This window comes from Poecilia reticulata, chromosome 2 (genome assembly GCF_904066995.2).
Source record: "Poecilia reticulata chromosome 2, P_reticulata-male-v2, whole genome shotgun sequence".
NCBI lineage: Eukaryota > Metazoa > Chordata > Actinopteri > Cyprinodontiformes > Poeciliidae > Poecilia > Poecilia reticulata.
Window position 1 is genome coordinate 36,495,957 of NC_088831.1, and position 16,136 is coordinate 36,512,092.

The 16,136-nt window shown below is 37.1% G+C and overlaps 1 protein-coding gene across 1 annotated transcript in view; it reads right to left on the minus strand.

Moving 5' to 3' along the window:
• The window catches only part of LOC103461004 (general transcription factor IIF subunit 2), a 51,019-nt gene continuing 34,883 nt past the window's right edge, over positions 1 to 16,136 (minus strand). The window contains exons 6-9 of the mRNA XM_081604529.1: positions 5,505 to 5,586; positions 3,969 to 4,065; positions 2,212 to 2,355; positions 1 to 296 (exon numbers count right to left, since the gene is read on the minus strand). Of these exons, the coding sequence (XP_081460655.1) occupies positions 156 to 296; positions 2,212 to 2,355; positions 3,969 to 4,065; positions 5,505 to 5,586 (464 nt within the window). The 3' untranslated portion in view covers positions 1 to 155. The remainder of the gene's footprint in view (positions 297 to 2,211; positions 2,356 to 3,968; positions 4,066 to 5,504; positions 5,587 to 16,136) is intronic.

Consider the following 16,136-nt stretch of genomic DNA (forward strand, 5'->3'; position numbering starts at 1 on the left):
CACTGTTTTCTAACAGCTTTAATCCAGAGAACTGAAAACATGGCAACATTACTGAAGCAACAACTTATTCATCATGCTGAACATTATACATGATTTTCCACCGATTGTAAACAAATAATTTTACACCCATATAGCACTTTCTTGGGCGAGATGTCTCAGATGGAGTTGGGGCTTTTCTGCTCCTCTTCCTCACTCGGTTGGTAGTGACGGTACTCTGGCTTGAGCTCCCAGGTGCTTTTGTGCGCTCCCTTGCGATTGCATACACCGATTTCCCTCATGATTTCTTTAAGATATGTCTGCAATGCACAGGAGAAACTCCAATAAGATGCAGCATCAACAGAGAAACGAAGCTGTGTGGAGAAATGTACAGTGTTAAAAAAAAAAACAACAATTTAGATTCCTTCTGTTTTTGCTTTTTTGGTCACACATTTTTCAGCTCAAACAATAAAACAGCTATTTAACCCAATTTAGCCCTGATGATTTAGCTGCATGTTTTGGTTTAGTTTCACTTGCCAAATGCAGTCAAAATGACTGCCAGTCCTCGAATCCCATCACTTCTTTAGTTGAGATAAAAAAAATGTCAAAAACGACAGAATCATGCCCGAGTCTAAAAAACATAGGAGAAACAGTCATTAGCTGCTTTTCCATTACAAATGTGCACAAATCTTTGTCTCTAAATGTTGTCTTATGTTGAAAGAAAAAACACAATTTTTAAATTTGTGTTTCTGTTAAATAAGCGCAATTAAAAAGTTTGTCACATGATAAAAACATGATTCTCCAACTACTTCCTGTCATCTTTGTCTTCTGCATTTTGATCATGTGATGCAAAAAAAATATGTTTCCATTGCAGCTTTATGAGACAAAACCGTTTAGTTACAGACAGAAAACCACTCTGGCTCATTTATAAGTGATCAGGAGGGCCGTGTTTTAATGGGTCGAATGGTTTCTGATTAGGTGCAAAATCAGTTTTTACTCCAGTAGCAATAAAAAGTAGCCATCCAAGAAATTACTAAAGTAAGAGTGAAAAAGTATTTGGTAAACAAAGCCACTCAAGTACTGAGTACTGATCAAAACAATAATCTGGTAATTTTTAAATATTACATAAGTATAAAGTTATGTGGAACTTGTGGTATTAGAAAACTCAAAATGAAAGTAATTCATGTAAATAATTATAAATCAGGCAAAAAAAATAAAAAATTCAAAATCAATTTAGTTCAATAAACTGAAGTAACTTTGCTAAAAATGCAGCAGTGCTTCTTTGTCTGGTGTTTTTCAGTTTTTTCAAAAAAAAAAATTATTTTCAGTAAAAAAAAATTGTTTTTCATTCAGTAAAGTTCCTCACAGTGGGCAGAGGGACCAGAAATTTTACTCAAGAGTACCGATAATTCATACTAAAATTAATGAAGTAAAAAGCACAGGGTAGCAATAAGGCAATTTTACAGGGTATTATTATTATTATTGTTGCAATTTTGGGGTTTTGTTTAAAGTTGTTTTTAAAACTAAAGACTTTTTTGTGTGAACCTTTACAGCTGAATTTCCGCTTTGCAGGACAATAAAAGTTGTTTCTATTCTGTTCTGCTTAAATAAATGTAACTAGCCAACTCTGTCTACATGCTAATCTGAGCCAAATCATTTTTAGTGTCTTTTACATGACAAATACACAAAACATTTTTAAAGACGTGGAATGATCTGTGGGGATGTTATGTCCCAGAGTGACCACAAGGTGTCTCTCTTGAGCTTCCAAACCTTCAGCCGCTCCAACAGCCTATCACTAGAGATGTGCTTCAAAACTTCTCATAATGGACATTTCGGTTACTTTAGTTCAGTTAATTTGAGTGTTGGCCAAGTGCTTTGGGAGGGAAACGCTGGAGTGGAGTGTATCGGGGCGTTTGACTCCTACTCAGCCGATGGTTATGCAATCAGAGGCAATCAGAGCGAGAGGAGGACCTGCAGGTCTCATCTGCACCTACACGTTGCTTTTTCTCTGAGAGCTGGAATGAATCCAGAGCGCGGTATCGATTTGCACTGTGTGTGTCTGTGTGTGCACACTCGAGCCTAAAATTTCCGCCACAACAGATTGTGTGAATAGCCACAGACGTCATGGTGTGGGCGGCTGGTTCGAATTTAACAATGCAAGGTGGAAAGTGGGCAGGTGTGTGTGTGTGTGTTTTTTGGTCCCTTCAGTGATCATGGTAAGTGTAGTTTGTTCACCACGGGCTGCTTGGTGATGTCCACCAGGTCCTTGAAGCTGTAGTACTGGTGCTTCTCAAAGGCAGAGAAGAGCAGGTCCAACACCAGCTGCCGATCCGCCCTCACCATCTTACCGTCAGACTTCTTCTTCTTCTCATACTCCAACTTCAAAAAAAGTTTAAAAAATTAACCATCCTTAACATTAACAGCGACTTCATATGTAATCACCAAGGTGATCTAAAACTCTAGAAATAACAAAAACATAAAACTGATTTCTTTCCCCCCCAAACAAACAAGCAGTTTAGATCATTTTAGTACGAAGCTCCGTACTCTTTCTGGCGGCGCTTAAGCTACTCCCCAAAATGGCGACAGCAAAAGTTGTGACTGGAGTTTAGTCCAGTCACAATGCAAAACTTTGACCTTTCTGAATTCTGCACCTAAAAATCAACCAAAGTATGACTAAATTACCTTTTATTTGGAAGTGAAAGAATAATCTGAAAAGTGTGGCATGTATTAAACCTCGGCCTCAGACATAAATGTAGACAAAGGGACACAGCAGACAGTACAGGGATAAAAATGTGGAGAATTTTAATGTAGGGTTGGGTTATAAAACAACATCTCAAGACTTAAAGTCTTGAAGAGAAAAAAAATAATCAAAACCAATGAAGAGAAAATCCCCATTTTGTATGTTTTTATCCAGCTGTTTGGGTCTGTGCTGCTACTAAAAACAGCCAAAGCGCTAAAAAAAATAAAACACCAGGCTGTTTTTTTGACAATAGGTTAATATTTTTTGGTGTCTCGAAAATGAATCGTTTCAAAAGCCTCCCAAATGTTAAGTCACAGTGGGTACTGCGCTGTTACCTAGCAACCGTATCCAAGTCCAGTACCGCTACCTAGCAACCCAAGCAGAATTCCAGGATATTTGGTCAGCTGGTTCTACGCGGGTATAATGGAGTATAATGGCTACTGGAATAGACAAGTGCAGCCTAGAAGCTGAATGCTGCTTCTCCATGTTTGGTTCTGGTTCTGTGCATGCTGAGCAGAACCAGAACCCGAACATCTCTGCATCCAATCTGACAGAATTTATGGTATTTTGCAATGAAAAAAAAAAAAAAAGTCTTTCAGCTGTAATCACAAAAATATTGACTCAGAAAACAAATGCACGCCACACTTTTCAGATTACTACTGATAAATTTTTCCAAAAACAAAGTACCGTTTTAATTCCCTTTAAACACTAAATCACATTGAAATTTGTGGTTGTAATGGGATAAAATTTAAAAAAACATAATTTCTATATTTGCAGCAGGGCTGACCAATCAAATCTTCAGGTGTTTTGCTCTAATCTGTATAAGCAGGTAAATATTCACTTTTTTAACCAAGAGACGGATTAAAGTCGACTAAAGAGCATCGCTAAAAGCCACAGTCAGTGACGGTGCTGAGAGCACTTTGCCTTAAAGGTCACGGTTTGTGCTGCCTAATGAATCACAGCACAGGAGAAAACAAGAAGATATTTCAGTTAAAGTTACATAAAAGGGTGAAGCTTCAAATGCAATAGTAAAAATAATTTGGACAAAAATTATAGTTTGTGCCAAACTAAAGTGTTTGCTGCCACCTCTGTGAGCATTTTCTGCCACTGTTTAATGTGTAACCACGAAGCAGTGGCGCAGTCAGTCACGCTGGTGAGTGTATGTAAACTTGTGGTCGCCGGGCTGAAACGATCTCCGTTTCTGACCCAAACTGGTGCCACGCCTTCACGCCTGCAGCATCGTCCTCCTTACGTTGAAGTCGTGGTTGGCCACAGGCCTGAAGACAGTGGCGACGGCTCGGTCCAGCTGCTGCACCAAACGCTGCGGCTTGACGGACTCGACCTGCAGCCTGGCAGACACACAGCAGACGAAGCAAAGCGAGGCGTTTGAGTCTCTGTGGAAAAGCTGACAGATGTGCCTGGTGGCAGGCAGGGCAGCAGCTGTTAGCATCTTCAGGTTCAATTTGTCAAATCTACCCTGGCAGTTTCTTTGCTTGGAGATCTGCTGCTTTCTGTCACTCCTTTCTCATAACATTTATACCCGCAGCGTGTTTTATGTAATCACAGTGAACATGTGGGGACATTTCCACTGGAATAATTACAAACGGGACAGACGCGCCGTTATCTCTGCCTGCAACAGAGCTAATTGTGAGGAGCATCATAAATTTGACATTTCTGGAGCTCCAACTGTAAACATTTTCATCCCTGAAGTCTTTCCCTTTAAATTGCTCCTCGCCGCTCTGAGAGCTGACACACTGATACAAACCGTTTGTTCGCCTCGGGTCGCATTGTAGCGCTGCATCTGCCACGGAGATGCTGTTGCTATAGCGATGCCATCCACTAAATGTGGCTGGAAAAACATATTCCAGTGAAGAGGACACAAAGACCCGAACAAAAAAAACAGGGAGAGTGGAGTGGAGTGTTGTTCTGTGCACCAATCAACGGCAGCTGTAATTCACATGAAATCAGTTCACATCTCTTGATTTTTAGCCGTTAAGTGATGAAAGAAGCAACTTTGGTTACACAACAGATCAATCTCCTCTCTCTGTGTGTTTACAGGACATTTATGTAAGTTTGCAAAAGTTAAACTAGAAATTGTTTCATTACCATTCATGCAGTTTTTATCTGGAACAAACTTCCAGAAAACTGCAGAATAGCCGAAACACTGGCTTAATTTGTGCCCTTTAAGATTTCAATCTGATGTTAAAATGGCATGATAAATTAAATTATTAATTTAAACCAAGTTGAAGTTACACAATTTGATGTCATAATTATGAAAATTAAAGTCATAAATATGAGAACAAAAGTACATTTTGGGCGTTATAGTCAATTACGAGTTTTGATATCAAATTTAAAGAGAATAAAATCATAATTACAATAATCTGGGGCTTTAAAGTCATAATTAAAGGAGAAACAGTCAATTTCAAGTTTTAAAAAAAATCATGACAATAAAAGTGATTAAGACTCTTGTAATCATAACTTCCTGTTTTGGCTCTATCTTTTTTTTGTCTTGGCGGAAATGGACTTCCATAGTCAGAAGAGTTGAAACAAAGAAAATGGGTTTCAGGCATTAGTTAGTTAGAAAACATCATTAAACCACTAGATTTGTTTATTTTCTGCTCGTTTTTATATTTTCTCCACTGGTTTAATTTGCTCTCCAGTTGAATATAAGCAGTTATTACTTATAGAAAAGGGTTTAAACTGATCCATTTATTTATTTCCGCTCTGTACCAAATGTAAACGATGCATGTCAAAACCCAGAGAGCCAACAGCTTGGAGCTTCACTGACCTCTTGAGCTTCATGTAGCTGTCGGACACGACGGGCCGGCACTCGGCTCTGTGCACCACCGTCCCCTCCAGACTGACTTCATCTGCAACACAAACTGTGACTCAGCCGCCTCATCGTGATTCACACACACAGATGCACTCGCTCCGTTATGGAAATGATACAGAAAAGTTTGGGAAATGTAAAAAAACATGAATTTATCAATCTCACTCAGGTTAAGATTATCTGCTGTGAGATACGGTGCACCGCAGGGTTCAATCTTAGGCTCGGTTTTATTTTTATATGTTCTCATAACTCATATTATTGGGTTTAGCTCCTTCCTGGTTCTTTTTATTGGTTTAACCATATATATGTTCAAAACTTTAAATAACTCAACGTTTTCATTATTTCACATTTTAATTTTTACAGTGAACTTAGATTAGAAACCACAGCCTTAAAACTTTGGTCCTACTTTCAAACATTTACATCAACAAATTTTAATAATTCAAACCCCAAATATACCTTAAAAGTAAGACCTATCTGCCCCCACTACAGATGGTGACATCTATGGTCTTCCATATATCCGCTCTTTGGGCTTCAGCCAATCAGAGGCAAGGAAATTGAAAGGCGCTCCTGATTGGCTGCCAACAACATGTCATTTAGCATTGCACCTTTGGACTTCATTTATCTAATCTGTGTTTTCTTTCAAATATTTTAGATAAGAATAATGAAAAGGTTTGCAAATATTAAAATTTTCCATGAATAATTTGGAGTTACGTTACACAAGAAAGAGGTGTAAGTTTCATTGTATCGATGAATTCTCTGTTTTTAGGTGCTGATTTTTTAATTCTAATTCACAAATTAATCCAATCTCACTCTAACAAAATTAATTGTATAATCACGCTTTTATTGGAAAGTAAAATAGGTTTAAAAAAAATTTTCAAAAGCACAAAGACCATTTTATGTGCTTTTAATTCCTCAACTCTTGATTTCTGTTAAAGGTCATGTTGTACTAACCTTGTACTAAGACAAGTATGAAAAACCAAACCATGTTTTGTTTTATTGTTTTTGCAAATAAATGAATCCGTCCACAGGCTCTATTGAAAGCAGTTTAGTCTGTTTTTGATGCTTGGGTGAGGAGCTTTTAGCAATTAAAGCTAAATGTTGGAGGGAGTTCCCTGAGGAAATCAGATCAGCAGTCAGTGAGCTTCAATAAATCACTCCATGTTGATTTAAGAGCTTTAACTTCTTTTATTGACGCCTGTTTTTGTCTTCCTGCTTTGGAAAATTGCTTTATACATAAACTTACACACTGAAAAAGGAGCTACTCCTATTTTTTAAAAATAGGAGTAACTCCTTTTTTTTAAAAGTAGGAGCTACTTTTAAAAAATAAGTGAAATTGTTACATATAACAAATTAAGTTTGTCAAACTTACATTATTTACATTTGGTTAACATAACTTGATAAACTTAAAATAATTAATTCCATTAAATACTAGGTAGATACAACCACAATGTATTAAAGAAAAAGAAAACTACTAAAAATCTCAATTTTTTGTTTACATTTCGTGAAGAAGGAAGTTGCACTCTTATCTTGAGAAGTTTTTGTTGGGGCGCTGCCTGTGGGTGCAGCGCCCCCACAGGCGAGGAGGAGAACAGGTAACACAGAAAAAGAGGTTTGGATTGTTTGACTTGGTGCAGTGTGACAGCGAACTGCACCAGATGAAAATGTAACCACACTGCCATCAGGTGGTTTTCATTATTACTGCAGCATGTTAAAATATACACATTTAGCTGTACAAACAAAAAAGATTGCAAAAAAGTATTAGTATTTCAGCATAAAAAAGGAAAAAAAGTCATCACTGACATCCTCTTCATGAGGCTGTTTTACCAAAAGTCAGAGGCTTCAGTCAGAGGCTTCTTCAAATTTTCTGTTAAACAGACTGCTACAGGATATCATTCCTGCCAAAAGCCATCACCAGCTACAATAAGTCTTTGAAGAATTTAAATTGATATGAATTACAATAACTTTTAATTTCCCTTTGGGATAAATAAATTTTTTTAGAATTTTAATAAACCCTAAATCAAACCTTTTCGGCGCGCAAGCTAGTGTTTGTGGATGAGATAATTCACTGACAAGAAATACCAAATAGAACCATTTTCTGCCTTTTAAATTCAAAATGACCAAGTTTGCAGTTGGATAAACCTCATGAACCGATATTTATCCACTGCAAAAGGATAAGGTCATTGTTGTTCCCAGCCCTGAACCAGTAATCGTTCAAACAGGCTGCAATAAAACCATCAAAACCCACATCCTGACATTTACTGTCGCATCTGAATCACCTTGAAAAATGAACAATTTTCCACGCTGTGCTTTTGTGAAGGTGCTTTGGCCGATTATTCAACCGTTCAGCCCACAAGGTGCCTCTTCTGCTCCTCTCCGATCGTTTTTCATTTCTGGTTTTCAATAAACCGGCCAGGAAACGGTGGCGTCCAGTTGGTGAGCGTCGGCGTTTCTTTGGCAACTGCTTACCCCATTGTGCATTGTTGGAGGATTTGGCATCATTTTATTAAGTCTGCTATGTGGACAAATAAAGGGCACAAAAAGCCCAGAAATTTCACATTCAGCATCTGATAAAAGCAGAAGAGAAACGAGTCTCTGGCTCAAATTACACCGCAAAGGAGAGAGACCGGGTGTTAAGAAACTCTCCCGCATCTTCATCTGTGATTTTCTGACTGATCAATCTGTTCCATCTTCTCATTTCCTTTCTTCTTTTTGTTTTTTTGTGTTTGTTTTAACCTCTGCTGCTTAAAACACATGGGCGAAGAGACATTTCTGCCCCTCAGTCGTCAGCCAAAGCGACGTCTGACGACGGCGGATCGGCAGGATCACCTGCTAGCCGCTGCGCCGCCGCGTCTTTTGCTGCCTGGATAATGCGGCGCATTGTCCACATAACAACAAGGCAGCATATCACTGCTGTTCAGGCACTTATTGCTTTACAGATGTCCTCCCACATGTCAAAACAGTGTAAAAAAATATTTGTGCTTGCACGTTGGCCCCGACAAGCTTCAGCAGATCCACTGTTGACCCGATTCACTCTGTATACAAATGTGAGAACAAGTTAAATATATTCATTCCACTGCTCAAGAAACACTACTGTGCTCACAAATGTTTCCGTGATAAAATGGTAATAATAGTTTCTATGTTTAAAAAGGGCTTTTATGATAGTAATAAAAATAGTAACAGCAATAATAGTTATAAGATGTCAGACAAGAAATAACTCCATAAGTTGTTTTTTTTACCTCGCTATTGTCAGTAACTGAAGACAAATTTCAAACGGTTTACCACAAGTCATAAACTTCTTGAACTCTATTCAATTATATTGTCACTTTGTAAACAATTGTTGCTCTTTTCTGAGTGTGATTAGTAAAGCCATCAGTGCTAACCATGAAAATCGCTAATATAAACTACCAGCAGCTTAAATTGCTAAATTTGAAACCATTTTGTCTCAAAACATTAGTAAAACTTTCTAACAGCTCTCTCACAGTGTGACGTCGCCTCCACTCCTAATTCATGGCTATACTTTTAATAAACTCAGTTTCTGTGGCTAATCTCGCTGTTGAATGTTTATAATATTAACTCAAAACAAACTTTAATTTGCCTAATACAATATCTGAAGATGTAGGCAAACGTTTATAAATATGCATGCAGAGACATTGTGGAAGGATGGAAATGGTTCAAAAGCTAGCTTACACCATCTGCATTTGAATTTTCCTTTCGAGGAAAAAGAAATAGGATACCTTCAAGCTGATGTAATTAGTTGTTCTCGAAGAAGTGTCACATCCTTGACAGCCCATGAATAAGTACGGTAGATACTGACACAAACACAAGTAAATCATCAGAGTAAAACTGTGCGACATGTTTATTTGTTCCCCACTTTTGAAGAAAAAGGTGAGCTTGATTAGAGATAGATACTTTGTGTTTGTTTCCTTTGGTTGCTGAAAACATTTCCTCTTAAAAGCTGAAAAATTTGCAAAGAAGAAATAAAAAAGAACCAGTTTTGTGACAAACAGACTCTGTTTTTGGGACTCAGAGCTCCTGAAAATGACTTGATAGAAGGCCATGTACATATAACGAAGGTACTCGGTGTTAATTAATACAGGAAAAAGCAGATGCATTGGCCTCAGTCGCCATAGTAACCACCTGCCATCATGTGTAGCACAACATTTTGTCGACCGCCCGCAGGACTCTCTTAAGGCAGCAAACACTTTGCAGTACATGTCAGTGATCTCACTAATGTTCATCTTTGCCTTTTTCCCCACAAATGGATGCAATTATGGGCAATTATTGGCTGGCAAGTGCCAGAGCTTGAAAAAAAAAAGAAAAAGAAAAAACAACCCACACACGAGGAACATGTATGCACAGATGCAGCGAACGTCTTCCCCCTTCCTTCCAACTGCACAAAGTTACAGCAGCAGGTCAAGGAGACGAGATTCGCTTCCCTGGTTTCCATTCAACCTGGTTTTCTGAAGGTTTAAACAGATTTCGCATCCAGAAGAAAATGTTCTTTCTGAACACAAAGAAAGAAATGAGAGAAAAGACAGAGCACAGCCAAGAGTAGCTCAAGGCTTCTGCGTGTGGGAGGGACACTTGAGACAAACAGTTGACTGGATTCAAATTGAAACTCTTAAATACTACATCAATGTTGTGGTCAACACCTTCAGCAGACATTCAATATCCTAATTCTCCTACGCACTCATCATTCAGGGCTTCATAAGGCTCTCTTGCTTCGTTGCCCGTGCAGAAATTGGGATTTTAGTGAGATCAAACACAGCGACCCTCAGCAAAAAGAGCCAACATGAATGATTCATTGGTTTTTTCGTTTTCCTAGATTTTTTTATGGCATTTGCATTCCTTCTTCCTCCCGCCAATACTACATTAATGCATAAAGAGGACAAACGAGGAAAAAAATAACATGCAATGAAAAAGGTGCTTTTTCACAATTTTCTTATACCAATAAACTCCAACGTTTTATTATGATTTTGTCTGATAGATCAGCACTGTCCAAATCCAATCCTGCATGCTTTTGATGTGTTCAGATTACACAACTATTATGCAAAATTCACATTTTACACGTTTTTGTACTTCCATTTGGGTCTCAACTGCTTCTAAAAACAGTCCAAAAAAACTACCCAACTGTTCTTCTGGTAATAACTTAATGTTTTTATGTCTGGAAAATGAGTTGTTTCAAAAACCTCCGGACTGTTAAGTCACATTCCACAGGCACTGTGGCATTACCTAGCAACCCCAGAAGCCCAGCCCTGTTACCTAGGAGCCCCAGAAGCCCAGCCCTGTTACCTAGCAACCCCAGAAGCTCAACCCGTTACCTAGCAACCCCAGAAGCCCAGCCCTGTTACCTAGGAGCCCCAGAAGCCCAGCCCTGTTACCTAGCAACCCCAGAAGCTCAACCCCGTTACCTAGCAACCCCAGAAGCCCAGCCCTGTTACCTAGGAGCCCCAGAAGCCCAGCCCTGTTACCTAGCAACCCCAGAAGCTCAACCCCGTTACCTAGCAACCCCAGAAGCCCAGCCCTGTTACCTAGGAGCCCCAGAAACCCAGCCCTGTTACCTAGGAGCCCCAGAAGCCCAACCCCGTTACCTAGCAACCCCAGAAGCCCTGCCCTATTACCTAGCAACCCGAGAAGCCCAGCCCCGTTACCTAGCAACCCAAGCGGAATTCCAGCAAGTTTCAGCTCCTTCTGAAAGGAGCTCAACATATTCAGAACTGAACAGATTAAAATCTTGCTTTCAAAGAATGATTTTGTGTAATAAATGTTTTGTATAGTCTATAGACCTATCCTAATGTTTTAAGTCTTATCTCTACCAGCTTTACAAGTGTACAAGCTGATTTTATTGCCTGTTATTCTTTGTAAAACAGACCAGACTCAGACAAGATGTACAATAATAAATTTTTTCACTACTGTCTAAAAAGTCACACAATTATTTCCTTTCAATTCACAATTATGTCCAATTTTGTGTCAATCTATCATGTTGAGCAATGTGAAAACTTAAAGTGGTACAAATATTTCTAATATACAGGCTTAAATGCTTCATAGAAAAACTATAATGTAGATATAATATTTAAAAATGCCTTTCATAATAAAACAACAAGTTGGCTTGTCTGAAAAAAAAACTTTAAACAAGCTTACATAAGAAAAGTAGAAGTAATCATGGTGGAAATAAAATATGTTCTCTCAGCGTTGTTATATTTTAAGCTAGTATGACACAGAATGCTTCATGTAATCAAACAGGCTCATGACTTTTGTGTCTAGTAATGAAAACCCACAGAGCTCTTTTGCAATCAAACACAGATTTGAGAACAGAAATCAAGGTAAAGCATTTACTTTACCCCAAATATAAACTTGTGATTAAAGTGGAGTTGAAAAGTTTTCCAGCCGACTCAGACACTGCTTTTATTGTAAATACTGCCATATCTCAAAAGTTTAAACCAGAAGAAAAGGTAATTTGAGTTTATCATCTTTATATGGCCTAAAATGGAAAAGGGTTTGACATGGCTTCAATTTAAACTCATCAGCAAAACTTAGATTTAATAATAATAAAAAACCCAAATATTTCCATTCCCATCTTTAAAATACAGGTCTGTTTATATATATATATATATATATATATACATACATACATATATATATAATTAATTTCTACATTTAAGAACATTTTATTTATCATCTTGCATGAGACAAAAAGCTTCACCCTGTAGGTGGTTGAAATTATTGTGAATTTAATATTCATTTAAGCGCTTCATGGCAGTGAAGTCACCTGCAAAGAGCAGAAACACCAACTGCCTGTAACTGTGGTTCAATACATCTTTAAAACGCAATTAACTTTTCAACCCACGTTGTTGCACATACCTGTATGGAAGTAGATGTGTGCCATCAGAATTTGAATAAAAAATGCATCTGAAACTTGAATGTTGTATATTTGTGCTTACTTTTCAATAAATAAAAAAATTCAGTGTCATTATTTGTACATGTTTGCAATTTTCATTTGTTAAAAAAATTCACATTCCTATTTCAAAATGATGAAAATTTCAATATATATATTTTTAAATGTTAAAAAAATTCCGCATATAAAAAAATTCAACTTTTAAAAATTAAAATGCAATATTTTCAGTGTCCTAAAAATTCAACTTGCTCAAATTTGTTGTCTCAAATTCAGCGTCTAAAAATTCGCTGTACAAAAATGGCAAGGTTACTTCAGGTCACAGACATTAGCAATCGTCAGATTTCAACACCCAGCCAATCACATGACGCAAGTGTCATATTGAAGAAATACCAGCATCACCGAAGCCAGCGATCATGGAGGCGAAAGCAAACCCAACGGTGGATTTAATGCTTTCATATTTCTCTAGTATATTTTATTTTGCGCATGAAGTTTCATACATTATCGTAAATCATATATATTTTTTAACACTGAAAAAATAAATATATAGAAAATTTCATCACTTTGAAATAGGAATGTGAATTTTTTTAACAAATGAAAATTGCAAACGTACAAATAATGACACTGAATTATTTTTTTTTATTGAAAAAGTAAGCACAAATATACAACATTCAAGTTTCAGATGCATTTTTTAATTCAAATTCTGATGGCACATATTTACTTCCATATACCTGCTTTCTGTCTGACGTTAACGAAAATAAAAACCCCAACCAGCGCAGACACGCGCCAGTTAATCCTCGTTAGGAAAAGATCAAGTGATTTGTGCTTTAAGTGACGCCTCAAATGTGACTCTGGACATCTTTTACCGCCGTGTTTGAGCTAATGACTGCAGACCTTATAAAGGGATTAAGGGTTCAACAGAAACACAAAGCTTCAGCCAAAGGGCATCGTGAGGCTTTATGAGATGGGAGGACCATTAACAGATTTCACTGAAGTCGTGGGCAGCAGCGTAAAAGGTCAAACACACTGTAAACGGCACAATTATCAGACAAAGCCGATCCACAGAGTCGCAGCAGGCGGCTTGTCTTTTACAGACAAGGTGCAAATGGTGATAAAAATACAATCGATTTGAACTGGGCTGATGAAGCGCAATTTATATCATATCTGCTATAAGAAAACTAAGACAACTGAAATATATTTGTAGGATATTCACCCTATTAAAAGACATTTTAACATTTTAGTCATTTTAAAACAGTAAATGTTAATTCAGCTAGTGTTATGAAAAATCATGTGTCTGTTATAGACTTCCTTTGCTTGTTTGTCCCACTGTTACGTATATTACAGGATTGCTGATGTTGTGCAACTAATTGTCTTAAAAAGGCCCTGAAAGCCTGATCAAACTGCAAATATACAAAACCTTACCAAATATTTTCCTCTAGTTTCTACTGCAAATAATTTAGCTAACTTACAGGTAACTTTTCAGGAAGATATAAAATTTTGTTTAAAGAAAAATAATTCCTTAATATTGTTTTGAAAAAGAAGATCATTTCCATGTCATGAATGGAATTAGAATTTGGTTGCTAGGTGACAGACTTTGCTTGGCTGGGGTTGCTAGGTTACAGAACAATCGTAAAATAAGTTAAATTATCTGAAGTTTTCACCAATATTAAGAAATTATTGACTTAAATCAGGGGTGTCCTTTCGTCATGTGGGACAAAATCGCAAAGTCAAAAAAGTACCTGCAGGTAAAGAGTTAAAAACTAAAATCAAGTTTGATTTTTTAAATATTTTTTTGTAGCAAAAGGATATTAATCAATGTAGATCCAAAACTTTTTTGTAGGTTTACTGTATTTGTAGTTTAGAGCTTATTAGAGCAAATTTATTATTAACATTGTGCCATTTTATTGGCAATGGGGAGTTTTAATAACAACAAAAACCGAGTTTGGTTTCCAATTTTTTCCTCTAATATCAAACTTAAGTTGTTTTCAGAGTTAAATTACGCTACAGGAATAAAAGATTAATTTAATTTTTAAATTAAAAGGGCTAGTGGAAATTGTGAAACTATCCGACAGTTAGGGAAACAAAATGGCGTCTGTGTTCAAATATGGAGAAAGATAAATCCTTAAAACGAAACAACACGTTACAGATTTTTCATTTTACAATATTATTGGAATATGAAAGGTAAAAAGGTGGTTTATATCTGTTGTAAACAGCTGTGACTGTGAGCTGATTCAACAGAGATGGAAAAATGTCACAGAAGGACAAACATTAAAGCTTCTCTCAGGCTTTGTGTTAATGTTCAGAGAGAACTCTAATATAAATAACACTTATATACCATTTTTATCTTTTAGATAATATTATATGAAAGATAAAAATGTACTTTTTGAATCTGTTGAGAACATTGTTTTCCAAATATATCTTAATTTAGTCAGCCTGGTTCTTGTGTCTTTTATATAAACATTATTAAATTCAAAGTAACATTTATTGTGTTATCTTTGTGAACACATCTCCTAGGGTCTCTCAGCCTTTCACTGTAAATTTGTATTAAACCAGACAGTGTTTCTTATAAATAAATTCTGCTTTTAATCTGCTCTTTCATCCACTCACATATTTCATTTGTCCTGACCTTCTTTTGTACCACGTTCAGCTATTCAAACACATTTTCCCGTTTCAGAAACAGAGCTGTGATTTAGAGACGGCAGAGAGGAATAAAAGCTCTCTGCGTTCAGATGACATTATGTCCAACATGGCTACAGTTTTATTCAATGAGTAACAGGAGGGTTATATTCTGTTTTTATTCAAGCACTAAAATTAAAACAGACGAAGAAAAGCAAAATCCAAAAAATTTAACCCTAAGTTCCTTTATAATTTTAATTCCTAAATAATTAAAATAGTAAAGCTTAATTCCTGTCAGTACAACATTAAACGCAGCTAAATTAACATTAAATCAGCAGGATGTGAGTAAACAGACCAATAAAGAAGCAATCTGAGCCACAAATACAGTTAATTTGCATTTCTTAAAGAGCATAGAAGTGAAGGCAGCTGGAGAACAGAGAGGCGAACGCGAGGTCATCCACCCACTCGAGCCCGTCTCTTACCTCCATCTGCTTCCAAGCCCTTTTCCTCAAAGCTGCGACCTCCCTAATGTTAAAACAACAAACAGCTCGCCGCCCACCAGGCCTCCCATCAGCCATCACTGTCTCCGACTGTCAGTCCCCGCTCGCGCTTCGCCGCCACAACATATAGAGTCAGAGCCATACGCGCTAATTTGATCATACAGCACTCACACTGCTCTTTAATTCAAGCAAAACTATCTTTTTTTAATTATTTAAAACTCTGTTCAGTATCTTTTAAACCGATTGCATAAGTAACCTTTTCCAGTGAGCCCGAGGCAGGTCACGCAGTCTCTGTTCTCATTTTCTATGATTCTCATATTTTTACAAAATAAAAAGGTTCAACCTGGTCACAACATTTCTGCCAATTTCTTGAGGGAATGTGTTTAAAATTCATGTTTTAAAAAATAATATTTTCCTGAGATATCTGAACAGATGATATATTCCAGAGAATTGGCATTTTATTAAAGCAGAAACCCAGGAACACACTATTGCATATCGATGATAATACAGCGTATAACTTACCTAAATCTTACCTGAACAAGATGAACTTCTTTGTTTCAAGGTACTTTCTCATTGGGGCGA